The 16773-nt window shown below is 44.7% G+C and overlaps 1 protein-coding gene, 1 long non-coding RNA gene and 1 other non-coding gene across 3 annotated transcripts; 2 read left to right on the forward strand and 1 right to left on the reverse strand.

Moving 5' to 3' along the window:
* Nucleotides 1-3175: 3175 nt before the first annotated feature.
* LOC137146502 (schlafen family member 9-like) lies at nt 3176-12193 on the reverse strand. The gene is made up of 5 exons (XM_067537786.1): nt 12097-12193; nt 9779-10854; nt 8784-8912; nt 6540-7260; nt 3176-5181 (listed from the first exon to the last, which is right to left on the reverse strand). Exons 2-5 carry the CDS (start codon nt 10848-10850, stop codon nt 4380-4382), a joined length of 2724 nt encoding a protein of 907 aa, XP_067393887.1. The 5' UTR covers nt 10851-10854; nt 12097-12193; the 3' UTR covers nt 3176-4379.
* A 2916-nt stretch (nt 12194-15109) lies between these two features.
* Nucleotides 15110-15205, forward strand: LOC137146679 (Z30 small nucleolar RNA). The gene has a single exon (XR_010918014.1). It is a non-coding gene; the product is annotated as a Z30 small nucleolar RNA (small nucleolar RNA).
* Nucleotides 15206-15599: 394 nt separating this feature from the next.
* Nucleotides 15600-16288, forward strand: LOC137146505 (uncharacterized). Its single transcript, XR_010917959.1, has 2 exons — nt 15600-15697; nt 16061-16288. It is a non-coding gene; the product is annotated as an uncharacterized lncRNA (long non-coding RNA).
* Nucleotides 16289-16773: the final 485 nt, after the last annotated feature.

The following is a 16773-nucleotide window of genomic DNA, read 5'->3' on the forward strand; positions in this document are numbered from 1 at the left end:
CTTCAGTGTGGCATTATCTCTGTTTTGTGAGCAGTTATTCCTGAGACCCTTTCTATTAAGTGCCTATCAACCTACCATTGTAGCTACAAAACTGACTCTTAGAAACGTGGCACAAAAAACAACCACGATGTTGCAGTAAATGTTTTTAAAATAGCTAGTTCTGTTCGATGGGTGGGCAGGGACACCATACAACAGCAGGAAGGTGGTTCTGTTGCTGACACAGCATGGTTGTACCTGAAGCTTGAATACTACTATGTGCAATTATGGTCTGTAGATATATTTTTTCACTTTTCTCTATCCAAAGTAATCCCAGCATGGAGGACAACATACTGTACGTGAAATGCTTGAAAGAGAAAACTCTATGAGGAGCTGACGCTGACCTCTGTCTTTAACACTGGCATTTCTAAGCAACAGAAAATTGGCGCTTATAATGAAAGAACTACACCCTGTCTCCCTCTCCGTCTTAGTTGATTTTTTTTTTCTTTAGAAAGTTCCTACCGAAGAGGTTAACTATTGCTGAGAATGAGACGCGGTGGGAAGTAACTGCTTTGCCGTTGTTTAAAGAACTCTAGTGTCTCCAAAGTATGGAGCAGAGACTTGCAATGTGGCAGGAACACAGGGTAGGCATCAAGGAGGTGTCTTTTGGTTTTTCCCATCAATCGGGGGTTGTGAGGTTATTATGGGGAGGTCGTGAGCTGCCAGCCCCCCGTCTGGCTGACAGCCAGTGCCCTTCAGAGCCGGGTGGCTGTAGATCAGCAGCTGCTGGCTGGGTGCCCAGCTCTGAAGACAACACGGCCTCCAGCAGCAGCGCAGAAGTAAGGGTGGCATGGGCGCGGGTCATCACTTTTGAGGGAGGGTCATCACAGCCTGGAATATTTTCAAAGTGGGTCCCAGCAAAAAAAGGTTGAGAACCCCTGTGGCATAAACTGTGTGGCTAAATGGAGTCCCTGACAGACGGCATAGCATATGTTCAGCAGAGCTTGTTAGGAGGAGGGGAGCTAAAATCTCAGAAGCTTCCACATCTCCTGGTGCAGCAGCAGCTGCCCCCTCGGCAGACCTGCCAACAGCCTACACCCAGACAGAAATATACCCACAGGCACGTCACAGCCGTGATCCTAATCACAGCCTGTGCTCAGAGGCTGGTAACCGGATCTGCTCTCCTTCTCCCAGGTGGAGGCCAAGAGCTTCAGGAAGAGGGGTGGCAACGGTGCTGCTGCTCCAAGGTGGAAGACATCCAGTCGGTTTTCCTATGTCAAAAGGGCAGCTGTGTGTGCGGGGAGAGAGGCCACTGGGCATGCCCCAGTGAATGGCAAAGGTGGGAGATCTGACTGCAGCCACATGGAGCAATGGTCAAGACCATTGATTATGGATCCGTCATAGCACCCATCAGCAGCACACTCGTTCAATGGCATGTCCTACGGGCTATGCTTGGCCTTAAAAACAACAGGCTTCTGCTGACATGATGAAATTCAACATGGCACTGAGGAGTGGTTGAAGATCCTCTCTCTCAGCTGGTTGCAGCCACATACAATCAATTTAACATCACTAATGAAGTGAATGTGGCCGTTTCAGACTCATTCCTTCCCTAGTTCAGAGATATTTTCCCCCATGAACCCTAAAGCCTGGATTTGTTAAGCCATGTCGGTCTGGCACGTCACTCCAAAAATTGTTTTTAAAACCTGTTCCTGGAGGGCCTTGAGGAGCATGTCTTCACTGCAGTTAACTTGGACTCTTGTCTGGCTCCTAACCCCCGTCTCCCCTGTGAGTTTAGTGGAGCTTTCAATCCTGGCTAGCTTTAAAGTGAGGCTTTAATTGAGGCTGGTAATCCACCCACTGTGCAGTGAGGATGCAGGCTCAATCACTCAGTTGTTGAAAGGCCTCCAGTTCCTTCCCACAATTCCTCCTGTGTGTCCAGAAGCAGCAGCAAGTTCTCCCCCTGGTCAGTGGGGAGAATCCGAGAGCAACTCAAAGGACCATGGGATATGCCCCCAGAAGTCCTAGCGACACGGGTGAGTGCAGCACCAGTGAGGAAACAACCAGTAACTAGCAAGTGACTTCATAGTGTGGTTGTGCACACCCAGCGTAAATTCACCAGGCTGCCACTCATCTGAGTAACTACAGTGAAGACACCCCCAAGTTCAGCAACAACCTCAGGTTCAGACCTACTCTACTTAAGCTATGGAAGTCCCCCAGGCTGTTGCAGGCTATCCACTCAATAAACGTTTCATGGTGACTTCACTCTTCTCCTCCCAAGTTCTCTTGGTTGCCTGCCCTAGTGCAATATCTCATGCAGACGTGTTACCACGGGAGTCGAGCAGCTGCAGCTCCCAGGCCGCCCCGGGCCTGACTACAACATCAGATAACGATGTTTAGGTTTCCACTTTATATTAAGGGCACCCTTGGAAAAGATTAACAAATGAGCAATCAGTTGTGGTGGTGTCCAACAGATTACTGCCATGGTATACAATTGTCTAACATCTTCTGCTTTTAGGACCATCTAAAGCACATCCTACAGGTCTGTAATATCAGTTAATCATTTATTAACTCTTTATGAATGTACCTTCAATATTAACTGTGACCACCTGGGACTGACTTTAAAATCTAATTCTGCTCAGCAGTAATATTGACGTACATTTTTCTTCTGCTTCCTAGAGGATACCAAGACGGCTCAACAAACTTTAATGAAGCCTCAACATGCCTTTGGGAGGTAGGTCAGAACTATTATTTCTATTTTATAGATGGAGGAACAAGGCAGAAAGCAGTAGTGCCAACCCATGGCATTTAAAATGCATGGGTCAGATCTCAAGAAATCAGGAGGCTTTTTAAAGTAATTGGGGTTCTTTTTCTTTGCCTTCGGGAAACTGAAGCTTCAGGGATCACTGGGGGTCACGTTTTGAAGCTTTTCTGCAGTCATGAAGGTTAGAAATGTACACTTCAATGTCACAGAATCAGTTGAATCTGGGAGATAAGTCTTCAAGACAAACAGCAAATATCATGAGACTTGCCATAAAATCGCAAGAGCTGGCACCGCTGAAGGTCCACATTTTTTTTTAACAGTGGGTTCCAGCTTCCAAAAACATTGGGTACCGTAGAGGGTGGACAGAAATAGATAATTTTTTAAAATTCAAACTCTATTTACATTGGATTTTTTAAATGGAAATTAACTTGAGGGTTTGTTTAAAAAGGAAAATGTATTTAATGCCATCAGGCACCTTGCTAGCACCTTTGAAAACCTGACCCAGAGTGACCAGAAATAATCCATCAATTCACTAACTACTGTCAATACTTCCTTTGTTTAATAAATGAGTTAGTTTTAAATGCAAAACATGTTTTGATAAACTTTTTCTTGTGTGTACAACACATTTAAGGTAGTTTTTTTTATTTAACAAACAACTTTAAACTGTTCTTGTCCATTGATTGAATTCCAATTTCCATACAAATGCAGTTTGACACAAATCACAAGTAAAAAAATTATCACCGTTCTCTAACACATTTATTCAGATTCTTAATTTTTATCTTTTGTTTAAGCTATATAATTGTTCATGGATATAGACATAGAATTAGCAAAACCAAGTATCATATGTAGCATGAAAGCTATTTTTGTTGCAAATCAACGTGTTTTAATGGTTATACCAACTAATAAGAATTAAATTTAAAATCACTGACTTTAATCTTTTTATGTTTATATCAAGGTTTCCTACTTGCTGATTTAAGTAACAATTAAAATCGGGGATTCAGATCATTGTGGTTTAGATCAGTCTACCCTGGTACCTAACTTCAGACATTCTGGACCTGATTTCCAAAGATGGTGAGCATCCAAATGATTTAGTCACTATAGCTGGGGTCCACAGAGGGATTTAAGTACTATGACACCCACCGTGGCAACATCTAACTTTTAGGCACCTAGAAAATCACAGGAACAACACTGTGATCCATAAAGACAGGTGCGTAGGCTCCCTGTACAATGAATGGGAAGAGATAGGCGCCTTAAACTACAATCCACAAAAGGCAGCACGCTACATGGGAAGTTATAAGGTGGGCATCAGCGACATCTCCTCCTTCGGCCAGTTTTTTAATGGGACCCATTGCGGTGAACAGCCTCTGACCACCCCCATCAAATCGCCTCCTGCACAGAACTTAGGCGGTTGGATGTCATTCTTCCCCTGGTTTGTGAATCGCTCTAGGGCTTAGGGGAAATCTGGGACTGGGTTTTTAAGCCCTGCCAGGCCTCATGTACCATGGTCGGATTTGTATTTACTTCTGAATTTTGGATGAAAAGCGACATGACTATCAACCTCTGTGCACAGCTGGGACCTCAGGGAAATCCTACATGGGTTATTAAACAGATCCTGCGTGAACCACCACAGTATTCTCAAGCATTACCCCTCATACAGCAAGTGAAGCTGTAAATTAGCTCTGGATGCCACACAGAGCTTAAGATTGTCAGAAATCTTCTTTTGTGTAGGGACTGGATTGATCCCGAACACAATGTTTCTTTCCAGGCCAGAAAAGCGGCGTATGCTGTCAAGAACAATACCATTTCCCATCACGTCAGCTGCTGTCCTAAAATATGCATTCAGCCTGAATTTTCTCATTTTCTCTCTTATTTTGCGCAGCAATATACAACGATACTCATCCGTCTCCTCCACTGTGTTGCACAGGATAGCAATGTCTTTCCCAGAGTAACCACTTCGGAAATATTGGAAACAGGTGTCAACCACGTACGTTGCAATTTCATCCTTCGTCAAGTTTTCTTTTACCCTATAAACACCTGGCAAGGGATGGCCACATTTAGCTTCATCTATCAGCATTTTTAACTGCTCAGAAGGGATATCAATTTGTGGATATTCTACAATATTTTTCATCTCTTGTAGCATGGCAGCGTGTATCTGGGTAGCATTCCGGACTCCTACGGTTAGCCACTCCTGAGGGTACTGTTCTGATGGATCTGGAAGACCACACGGCAACACGTGACTTGTTTGTAAATAGTCCAAGAAGATCCAGAGAACACCAGGTTTGCGATGACCATTCCCTTGGGTGATACACTGAGCTTTCCTGTACCAATCGCCATCCTCTGTCTGGAAATTCTGGGCCTCATCAATTACTATGTGCTTCACAGACTGATAATAATTCCCCTTTAAGAAAGCAACTCTGGTCACAGACTGGCAAATGTTTCTCTTTCTACAAAAGAAAAGAAGACATTTGCCATGATTAGTGTGAGTTTTCTGTTGGTTTGTGCAGCTGATCCAATTCAGAGGAGTGAAGAGTATCAAATCACCTCTTTCTGGGTAGGAACAAGCATGCAAACTTTTTGCTTTTAAGATTTGTCTTCTGGTTATTTAAAAAAAAAAATGTAGACAGGACAACACACATCAACTAATTATCTACATGCTTTCAGTGTCAAGTTACATCAGAAACTGCACTGCACACTTCAAAGGTATTACATAATGTGAGAGCTTTTCATCACCCAATCTTGACTCCTGGGGTGAATTAAACAAAACGTCATGTCCAGTGCAGTAAAGGCTGCTCTGTGGCCTTCTGCATCAATGGCGCCCTTCCCCTCCTGGCAGACAGTGAGGAGCAGAAAGCAGTTACCATCTGATGCACCAGCGACCTCCTCACCCTGAACAGCAGCAGCACCTGGGTGTGTTTGGACAGCAGAGACAGGACATGAAGGGAGGATGGGGATGGGGCGGGAAAAAAACAATTTTGAGGGGTGCGACTAGACCTCAATGCTGGGGAAGGAACATGGGAGCAGAGGATTGATAAATACAGGCGAGAGAAAGAACTGAGGAGGAGGGGGCTACTGGTTGGGGAAGAGGACTAGATGAAAGGGTAGAGCGTGGAAGAGTGGAATAGCTCTGGGTAAAGAGAGAGTGGTGGAGAAAATAGAGATGGGAGAGACGTTAGAACCAAGGGAGGGAAACGGTGGAGAGGAAACGCTGAAGGTAAAATGTGAGGAAGGCTCCATGGAGCATGCAGCAGAAACCAAAGCTGACCTTCCCCATATTCATCCCCGAGTGAGGATAGCAATAGAAACCCTGCTTGCCCTTCCCCACAGGTGAATCCCCTCTGGGGTCAGCTGGCCCACAGTGGTGCAATTCTCCCATCCCAGTCAAGGGGTGAATCTGACCCAAAATGTTTTCAGATGGTTTGCCAAGAAAGGCCTTCCAAATGCCATAACACCTGCCCATATTGTCCTATAACATGAAAACTACCCTCTCACCTATGACAGCCATGGAAAACTGATAGTACTCCGCAGGTGGTAGCAGTGGGAGGGTGCAGATATTTTTACCACTGATTTGTCTGACCCTACTCAGAAGAGCTACACTGATGGAGGAGAATTATGAGTAGATGGTTCTTAATGTAGACCAGGCCTGAGAGAACAGTGATTCATTTCTTTAATGCAGGAAGAAAGATCTTTTCAAAGATTTGCAAAAAAATGTTTCTCAATCAATAAACATACTTTCCCCATCATCCCTTTGACATTTGCTATTATTTAACAGCTCACTTCCTTGACTTAGCTACAAAATACTCACTCCACAATTGCTTTCAGAGGCTGGTTCTCACAAATGTACAGAATCTCCTCAGATTCACAGTGAAACACGTTCTTTATCCTCTCTATGATATTAAGGGCCACAACTGTTTTCCCCGTTCCTGGCAGGCCGTAGATAAACAGCTTCTTGAATTTGTGAAGATTCTTTGTTAGTATCTCATATTGTCTAATGGTGAGAAGGTTGAAAAATTCACAGCCAAGCTGGTCACTTAAGAAGGATCTAAAACTCAACAAGATTATCAAAAGTGAGTGAAATAAGTCTGACATGTCACTGCGGAAGAGGACATAGTTAAAGGGATACTTGACCTGTAGACATGAGTCATTATTTCGCTGTCTGTTGGTTCCATAATGTAGGAGATGGGGAATCACGCACACTTTCTGAGTGTAACCCCCATCATTTACCAGTTTCTGCTTTAACACACGAGCAATCCATCTTGAATATTCAAACACACCCTCAGAACAATACTCCGTGACTGTGTATAGTGTTGGGTGTTTGCCTGCGGCTATTAAGAGAGCATCACAGACAACATGCCGGTTCTCTGGCAATCCAACAGGAACACCCCAGCTTCGTTCAAATATCAGTAATCCCTGAGAACATTGAAGCTCTTCCATTTGTTCTTTCATTAAATCTTCCAGCCCCGGATGCTCTGAGAACAGCTCTTTGCTGAGGTCATCTGGTCTGTATGTTATCCCATTACCATTTACTAGAAATTGAGAAAAAAAATAACCTTTTTATGACTCTCCTCTTTTTTCAAAAGCCCTGCAAGGCAATTTTACAGGTTATTCCACCTGAATTTATGATTGAATTGAATATATTGCAATTCATTAGTTAGTACAATTGAAAGGAGTATTATGAACCCTGAAAACTCTCACATCTAAGAGGACTGGTTTGAAAATGATTCCTAAAGAAACCAAAAATGTTATGAATTTTGGCTCTTTTTGTTTTTAAAAAGTTCAGTAGTCTTATTTTATCGGACATTATGATGTTTAAAACATAAAAATGCTATTTAATATTACTAGTGTATTGAACACAGCTGGAATAATAATAGAAAAACAGTCACAAATATATTCCTAAACAAACAGGCCAGGTTCAGTTCGCTCCTATTCATCGAAGTGTCCGTCTGCATTCGCAAACATCCAGACAGCCAAAAAAATACTTGACAATCCTGAATTCCTCTCAAATGTTGAGACAAAGAGTTGATCCATCAATTTGTAACAGGAGCTTGCTAATTATTATTAATTATTCCCTATTCTGTCGTTTAAAATGTTTTGATCATCCAATCTGGGAGCAAAAACAATAACATGGGACAAATTATACCTCCGGAACAACAAAGAATGAATAGTGAATTGTTAACAGGAACACTTCACAAACAACCCAGTCTTATCTATTTGGAGAACATATTCAGTTTGGTGACTGTTCACAGAAATCAGAAAAGGTTCAGGAATGATTCATTTCCAGAAAAGGGCCTAATTTGTAACAAATACTGAATATATTTGTAAAAAAAATTCCACTTTGGCTAGTTTAGGCAGAATTTCACACAAATTATACTTTAAGGAAATCCAGCAAACCCAAACAAAATGTAAAAATTACAAGTAGGATTTTCAAAAGCACGCAGCTTTAGTTTAATTCTGCTCTTCTTGAATGTAATGGGAATTTTACCATTGACTTCTATGAGAGCAGAGTTAGGCCAATCCTGCGCACTTTCAAAAATCCCTCCATAAAACTCCAGCAAATTCACACTTTAATATTGAATAATATGAACACACACACCAGGACTCTCATTTAGCATACAGTAATGCTCTGCTACCTGCAGTTTTCTTAGATGAAAAACAGTGATATGAGAATTAAATATCACATAGGATCATCTGAAATCACTTATCCTGCCTTCAGAACCAGGGACCAGACTAGGTGACCTCTCGAGATCTCTTCCAGTCCTATGATCACACATTCGTATGCATTTAGCAACAGTGGGAGTGCACTGTCCCGGGGACACGGAGGATTCAGAGAGGTCAATAAGAAGACATATCAGCTGATCTGTTTTAACTCGTTTATACAAAGTTTTAGTGCATGCTACCCCATGCTTGTAGCTCTATAATTGTTTGAAAACTATGTGAAGCAAAAGGGGAGGAAGTAATTTGCTGCTACATTTTAACACGCATTCTAAAACTGAAACCTTCAATCATCATGTTAAAATATGTACATTAGAATGAAACTAAAAAAGTATACCTGGAAATAGAGTCTCTTGCAGCTCACGCAGACATGTGAGGTTTTTGTTGGAAAACACTGTTTTGGTGAGGGGGGGTTTACATGACACACTCAGCTCAGTCGTGAAAGCGTGATACAAATTTGAAATCTCTAGAAAAATAAATTAAAGCTCACGTTAATATACTGCTGTTTCACCCTCTCACCCCTTTAAAGAGTTCTACTCTGTATGCACAGAATTGATTTGGTTTTTCCATTGTAAATGAACTGGTGCAGCATGTGCGTGCACCCTGTGGAAACTCAAAATGAGACGAGGTTAATTATTTTAACTGGAGGTGCTCATTTGGGAACCTCTGCACAGCTGCAGTGTGTCCCCCTTCAGGTGGCTGAGAGGGTAGAACATTATTGCCACAAGCTGGGGGTATGCGGTGGGATTTGGGTTGCAAAGAATTGGATCCCTCCATTACTGGGGCAATTGTCAAGTGGAAGCAAGGGAGGAAGGGGTTAAGAAAAGGCATAAATCAGGACCATGCTATTGGATCTTGGTCCTGTTGTTTTCATCTATAATTATCTCTTGGATTATCCTGGGATAAGTATCCCCAGTTTTTGGTTCATGCTGATGAATGCAAAGCTGGAGGTCAATAGGGTTTCCACTATTTATGATTAGATTAAAAATGGGCGAGCCCTCAATCTTGGCTTGTATCGTCAAAGTTCATGCACAGGATTTGTAGGGTCTGTGGTGGCACAGTTGGTGCAGCATAAACCAAAGACAGATGGTAGGGCGAGTGCTGTTTGACTCTGAACAAAAGAGCAGAAGGCTACTCTGCTTAACTGTAACTTACAATAGCAGATAATACAATTTGAGACAGAAATCCCTGTAACTTGTAAGAGTCTGGGGTAGCAACCAGTGACTTAAGACCACTTATCAAGTTACCAGTGGCACTGCCAAGTTAGAGATACTGAAGTTAGTGCTAATATGGAAAAATAAACTACACATTTTTATTTTATTCCATGTTAACCTGGGTCAGTCGCCATCATCAGGGTTATCCATTCGTGGGCTGTCATCCTCGTGATCTTATTGTCCTTCACAGTCCATGAATCTGGAGTATCCGAAAACACAACACAACAAAACGGCTGGATTCTCACAGCACAGACATAACCATGCAAGTTTTGGTCATTGTCATACACCTTCAGCATTTTACATTCTAATTTCACTTCAGGCTGAGAACTGCAGATATGCGAAATGGGCAATTTCTCTGTAACACGTTGTATTACTTCATTTAATTCATTGATATCTACTTGTTCCTTCTTACATCCAACAACTGTCCCATTATCTTCCACTCCAATAAACAAAAATCCTCCTTGTGTGTTTGCAAAGCCAGAGATGTATTTTGGCAGGATCCCTTTAGTGTATTTCAAAATGTTCTTTGTTCCAAATTGCTTAAATTCAACATGTGTTGATTCAGTGAAATTTAGTTTTTCACCAAGCAAAAGAACATCTCTTTGATAAAATCTTTCAGCAGACACATACATGTTTTGTTCCTGCTGAATATTACTTAGTAGAGGTTTCTTAGCTGTGGTTCCTGTCTCCTCATCATGTTTTCGACTGGCAAAAACTTGTTTCTCTTTGAGAAATTGTGCTGCATCATTAGGACTCATGCTGTTAATACTAGAGACAGATCTTCTGTACAAGCCCGTTCCTAGGCTGCAAATACGTGGTGAAGATGAATCCTCACTGCTCCATGATTTAACAAAAATTAAAAAATAGTTGTTTTCCTGGATACAATCAAAATATTTTAGAAACATTTTAGATGGAATAAGTTCCGTAAGGGATATTTCTATATCCTGTCCAATTCCATGTATTTCATAATTGTAGTCCTCATTTTCAATCTCTGCCTTTATCACTCCTCCTCCTGAATTCAGCAATGCACATGCTGCTCGGGAGATGTTACCAATTTGTTTCTTTTTCCGATTGCCATCCTGCATCTTGTTCCTGGATTTCTCCCCAAAAGTTACTTTTCCAACCTCTACAACCACATCAGGATAGTTTGTGACCTCATCAAGATACAGACAGTTCTCCGTGGCCATCATGTTACTGAAACGATAAAAACGATAGGTCTTCCTTAAAACATTACATAAAACACAGTGGGTGAATCTGAAAGCAATGCCTCCTCTTCCTAGTATGAAAAGTGAACGAACGGCTTTACTGCCTTCCTAGGGAATCTGTCTCAGGAAGTAATGATTTACCCTTTCACTCTCAGAGTATTTCAGAAAAAAATGAAACACAAAAAGGAATCAGTCTGTTTATTTCACTTCTCCCTATAGGAGCATGGGATAAATTCCTTCTCCAGTGGGGATTTCCATGGAACAAGCTGCTTTAAGTTTCCAATTCCACTGTAAGGAACATGAAAGTGTGTTATCTAAATTTCACCACCTTTTCCAAAACCTCGCTGGAAGATTTAAGGGCCCAGCCATACAAACCTCCCAATATGCAAATCCCCCGGTTTTTCCAGTGCATGTGCAGAATTTGCTGCACTCACAGTAATAGCTACATTGTTTGCTTTCAAGGATCTTGGCCTTTTCTGTGCAGGAAGAAATCTCTCAGAAATAACGTAGCAGAGAGATCACGCTCAGGTCCGTGATCACATCACCGTATGAAATCGGAGCCCAAACCACACTGCCTTGCCCATCTGTTTTCTTATCACCAGGTCAGTTTCTAACTTTAGCACCTTGTTCTCAAAGACAAAGAGCCGGAATACACAATGTCAGCGTTGGTGGGTGGGGTAGGGAGAAATGCCACCGGAAAGGGGCTGGTGCTGCTGATTTCCAAGCTGAGCTCTTTGAGCGCACAGACACAGCTCCGAGCAGCAGCCACTAAACACAGCTAGCCTGGTTCTCGTTCACACCACAACCACTGCACGCGGCGATGGCAGTGTGAACGGGCCTTAAAGTGGCTAGACATTATATTTACCCGAAGGCCACTCACTTTAGACTCCTGGGTGAAATCCTGGCCCCACGGAACTCAATGGCAAAAACTCCACGGCGGTGTATAGTGGCCTTCGTGTAAATGAGAATCGGCCCCGACAAGGACCCGGGACAAATGCTGCTCTCAGCAAGGCAACTTCGTGACTCATTGCAACGGCTCAACGGGGGGTCGTGCGACCCCCAAATCACGGAGCAGCGGATTTGCCCAGGAGTTTCTGATCTGCACCATGTCAGCTGGAAATCACCAATGCGCTGGGTGAGAGCTGAAATGTACAAGGCTGGCCCAGTCCCCGCGTCCAGGGGCTGCTGTGCGCGCCTCCCCGAGCACCCCGAGAGAAATGAAGAGTCTTACCCGTGCGTGGCTGATTTTCCCTGTTTCGATTTGGCTCCGCGGAGCAGCCCAGGGGGAGCCCCTGCCCGTCAGCCTCTGCCCCTGCCCCTGCCCCTGCGCCTCTGCGACCGGGTCGAAAATGTGAAACGAAACCAGTTCCCGCCCGCGCGCAAACTGGAGTGGTTTGGTTCCCTCCTCGTTCAGTGTCTCCTCCCCCCGGTGTCCTGCTGCTCTGCCCCAGGTCCTAACGCCAATGAATCGATTGGCCAGGGGGGACAGGATCGCCCACGTGTTGGATCCACACCGCCCTGGAGGAGATGGGGAGCTCGCCTTGGAGAGGTCTGGTTCATTCACCTTTGGAGCACAAATGATAACAATGGGCGACTTTGATCGTGCTGGACGAGGGGCCACACACGGAGACATGCACTGGAGCACCTCGAGGGGCGCATTAAAACCCATGTAGTTTTTGGTCCCACTCTGTGTGGTCTTACCCCGTCTTTGCCTCCCCTCTCACATTCATCAAATGCAGGCTGTCCTGGCTTTGGCATTTTCAGGTGGCTACCTGATACAGGAGCGCCCAGACCCCTTCCCCGAGTGCCCCTCCCTGGTAGCCCACTGGTCTGCTCCCTCCTGTAGACAGCGCTCCGGGACCCAAACAGCCCCAGGGCCCGGCCCCGCCCCCTCCAGCGAGGGCCCCGCCCCCCTCCGCACGGTTTTCAGCTTCCAGAGCCCCGCCCACTGCCTGAGTCGGATGACCCCGTGACTCAGACGGGGCGCTGTGATTGGCTGCTAGGAGAGGGTCAGCACGAGCGGCAGTGCAGGGAGCCCGGCAGCATGGCAGAGCGCGGCGCGGAGCCGGGTGAGCTGGGGACTGGCGCGGGCGGGCCGGAGCTGGGGGGACCGAGGCCGGGCTGAGCCGGGGAGCGGAGCTGCGCTGCGGGAAGTGGCTGCGCTGGGTGGCCCGGTACCGTGCCCGGGGGTGCAGCCCCCCCCTCGCCCCGGCCGACCTCCCGTGGGGTGTCTCTGCCTGGGGGGGGCCCTGGGGCACCAGGCAGCTTCATCGCTCCGCCTGCGGCCGTGCCCCCGCTGCGGCGGGGCTGCAGTCGCCGCCGGTCCCGGCCGCGGGAGCCGGGCTGCTGGAAGCACGGGTGTGTGGGCGAGGCGGTGTCTGCAGCGGGGCTCGGCGCAGCGCAAGTGCGAGTCTCGGGGCTGCGGGCAGCATCGCTCCGTGCGCGCACGTGGGAGGCGGGGCTGTGTCTGCGCTGCGGAGCCGGTGCCGGTGTAGCTGTGCCGGCATCGCTCGGACACAGCCGGCACTGCCACGTGGGAGCACCGCCCCCCGCTCCTCCCCCCCCAGCACTCCTCTGTCTGTGTCCACACGGGGGTTTGCTGGCATAGCTACCCTGATCTGGGTTGTGGGTTTCCCCCACCCCCCACAATGACATAGCTATCCCGGTGCAAACTTTAAGGGTGCCCCAGGCTTCACGTGGTTTGCAAACCTCCCGCGGAGTCTTCCACGGACCGTGCGCTGCTTTGTGTGCGGGAGGGGTGGTAAAGGCAGGACATGCTTCCCCACGCCAGGCTCTTCCCTGCGGTGGTCTTGAATAAAGGATCAAGTCAGGCAAGTGAATGATGAGAAAGTAATTTTATGAAGCACAGCCACAAGTGGGCCCTAAGCTGGGGATTTCCCTGTAAATGGCGGGGATTGTTTTGAAATTTTGCTGTATATGACAGTAAATACAGTGTAACAAGTCAGCTCCCAGAGCAGGATTAAATAAAATAGATGTCTATCGTCAGCCTGGCCACAGTTACTCTGCTATGGCATCTGCAGCACTTGCTGGGACCCCCCCCCCCCCCCCCTCTCACCTTTTGGTTATGCTCCTGAGCACTGAAATGAACAGTAAATGTTTGTAAAAGCATCGAGACCAGAACTTGGGGCTGGAACAAAGGCCAAAGATACAAGTTTGTAGCATTATTCATTATCTGTAGTCCTCTGGGAAGGCAGCTCTCTTGTACCTGAAGGCTTGTCTTCACTGCAGCGTTAACTTGAGTTATTATTCAAGTGCTGCCCCCAACTCAAGTCCCATTCTCAAACACAAATCTTTCATCTAAATGGCCCATCAGGGCTTATAGTTATAGTTGCAGTAATTAATGCAGTGGCTGTAAGTCGACCTAACAGAGACAAGGTCTTAGTCTCTCTGCATCTTGAGTGTTTTTTCAGTGTGGCAGCTCTCATTTGAACTAAGTTAACATGAGTTAATTTTGCAATGAAGACCTAGCTTTAGATTTGGCCTACAGTTACCTTCCCCCCCTCCCCCCCCAGTATAATTGTGATTACACCAGGGTTCTGCTAGCATAGGTATGTCTGTCAGGTCGGGGGTAAACCCTATACTGCTGACCAAAATACATATGTGCATAAAAGTTTATCTTGTCAGTATAGCTTATTTCATTCAGGGCAGTGATATATGTTATACTGGCGAACCTAAATGAGAACTGGCTTCTGCATCTGTTTAGAATTTATAATTCTGTATCGGTTCAGAATTTATAAGGCCTTGTCTGTGCTTATGCTGGAGCCATGGTTCTACATCCTACTGCAGAATGTAAGTTTTCAAGGGAGGAGAATCCATCTTTTTTAATATTGTAATGTGCCATGCACATCTGTGATGCTGTGTAGACAGTGTAATGCAGCAGACACCAAGGTACAAACAGATTTACTAGTAGTTCAGTGGTGTTAATCTATTTATAAAAAGTGGTGTCTGCTGTCTAACCTATCTAGGGAAAGCATTAAACATTTCTTTCTAGTAAGTTGTGAAACACTCTATTTTTACAAAATGATTCCTGCAGGAACGTACACAGGGCCTGAAATACATAAGATCTTGGAGTTAGGATGGAGAAGGTAGAAAATCCTAGAAAGGGGCTTCTCAAATAAAGAAAAAACTGTCTTAAAAATACTGTTCCAGTTTCAGAAATAAGATCAGTGGTGCTTTTTGCCCTGGAAGTAGGTTATCTATTGGAAGAGAGTGAGATGTGCCAAAAGCAATGATGAGTGAAGTATAGTCTGACCTGGTATTGCCAAGACTTTGTCTTGGTTCTGACCAGGGTGTGATCATATAATCTTCTCTCTGAGCTGATTCTGGCTACATTCATCTAGAATTAACTATTCTACTTTCTCTGGACACTAAATATTTTAAACATTCCTTTAAACAGATTGAATTATGTATCTAAGCAGCCATCCTGGCAGGAGCTATTAGTGAGGAAAATGAATCCAGTCTTAGCTTCTTATATAAAGCTTTGCACCAACTTGTTTTTTGAGTTATCAGTTGTGTTGGGATGAATGCAGATTAAAGTCCTAAATTCTCTATTTCCCGTATAATAGGGGTGACCTATTGAACCATGGATGTTCTGTCATTTTATTTGACTATTTGTAAAATATGCCAACTGTTAAATGATTGAGTAAACTATGCAATAGCTGTTAATGAGGTCTCTGTTAAACTATGTTCTAATCCAGCTTTCATTTTCTTCTAGGTCTGGGTGACAGTTTCATGTTCAGAAGCGTCGCTTCACACCGAGGACAACAGAATAATTGGAGCATCAAATCCAACACAGTATCTGTCAGACTTGGGTGGGGGATTTTAGAGCAATACTAAATGCTTAAAAGATGTAACCAGTAGTAAATTATGAACATGTAGCCTGCTTCATTAGAAAGACAGAGGTGCAGGGATAGAACAAGATTTATTATCTTTTTCTGCTTAAAACCATCCTTGCACTCTTAGTGCAAATAAAGACTGAAGTTCCAGTGTCATGTATTAACTTGAAAATGATATAAATCTTTGATCACCACACTGATGAATCATTGATCTAAAATGAATTTAAAAGGCTCAAAGTCCATAGAGAATTCAACAGAAGTAGCAGTGATTTGTCACTTGTGCATGTCTGCCATGGGCTGCAATAAGGAGACCGAAGCCGTTTTCTTTGCTTCTTCTAGCTGTGAGTGAGCAGCACCATTGGACACCAAAAAGCCCTGGATAAAAGTCATCTCAAAAATACCTTTTCAAGAAACACTCTAGCTCCAGTCTGGTAGCTCTTATTTACATGAGAAGTTGCACTGGAGTCAGCGGGACTACCTTTGTAGATCTGTACAATCAAGCCCTCTGTGGGTGGCCCTGTTGAAAGGTTGTATTGCTCTCCCGGAGCACCATTGGTATCACATTTTTTCTGAAAATGTAATAACTGTTGGAAAATTTTTGCTGAAGCAAGATGTAGTGGAGGACATGAATTCATTCTAAATCTGAGCCGTATTAAAAGCCTTGTAAAACCTACTCAATCTTGGATAATCTTTCACTGAAGGGGACTGTTTTTCAATAAAGTGTGTGGGTGTGAGCTCACTTAAGCAGTTAAAATGTCTGTATTTATACATCCCATAACTGTTTCCATCAGTGGAGCTTAAGAACAGATTAGATAAACACCTGTCAGGGATGGTGTAGATCAGTGGTTCTCAACACTTTTACCATGGTGGGCCACAGATGCAGCTCTCTGTGTTATGTGGGCTGTATCCACACAATATATACTACCTGTATGTCCCTGAGGAGGTCACAGGGGCTGCTGCTGTGTGCTGATGGGGCTGCAAGAGGCCCACAAGCTGTGCATTGAGAGCCATTGGTTTAGAAGATATTTAATCCAGGGGACTGGCCTAGAAGA

Source organism: Emydura macquarii, unplaced genomic scaffold, assembly GCF_026122565.2.
Source record: "Emydura macquarii macquarii isolate MOO-44397 ecotype Brisbane River unplaced genomic scaffold, CSIRO-AGI_Emac_v2 contig_450, whole genome shotgun sequence".
NCBI lineage: Eukaryota > Metazoa > Chordata > Testudines > Chelidae > Emydura > Emydura macquarii.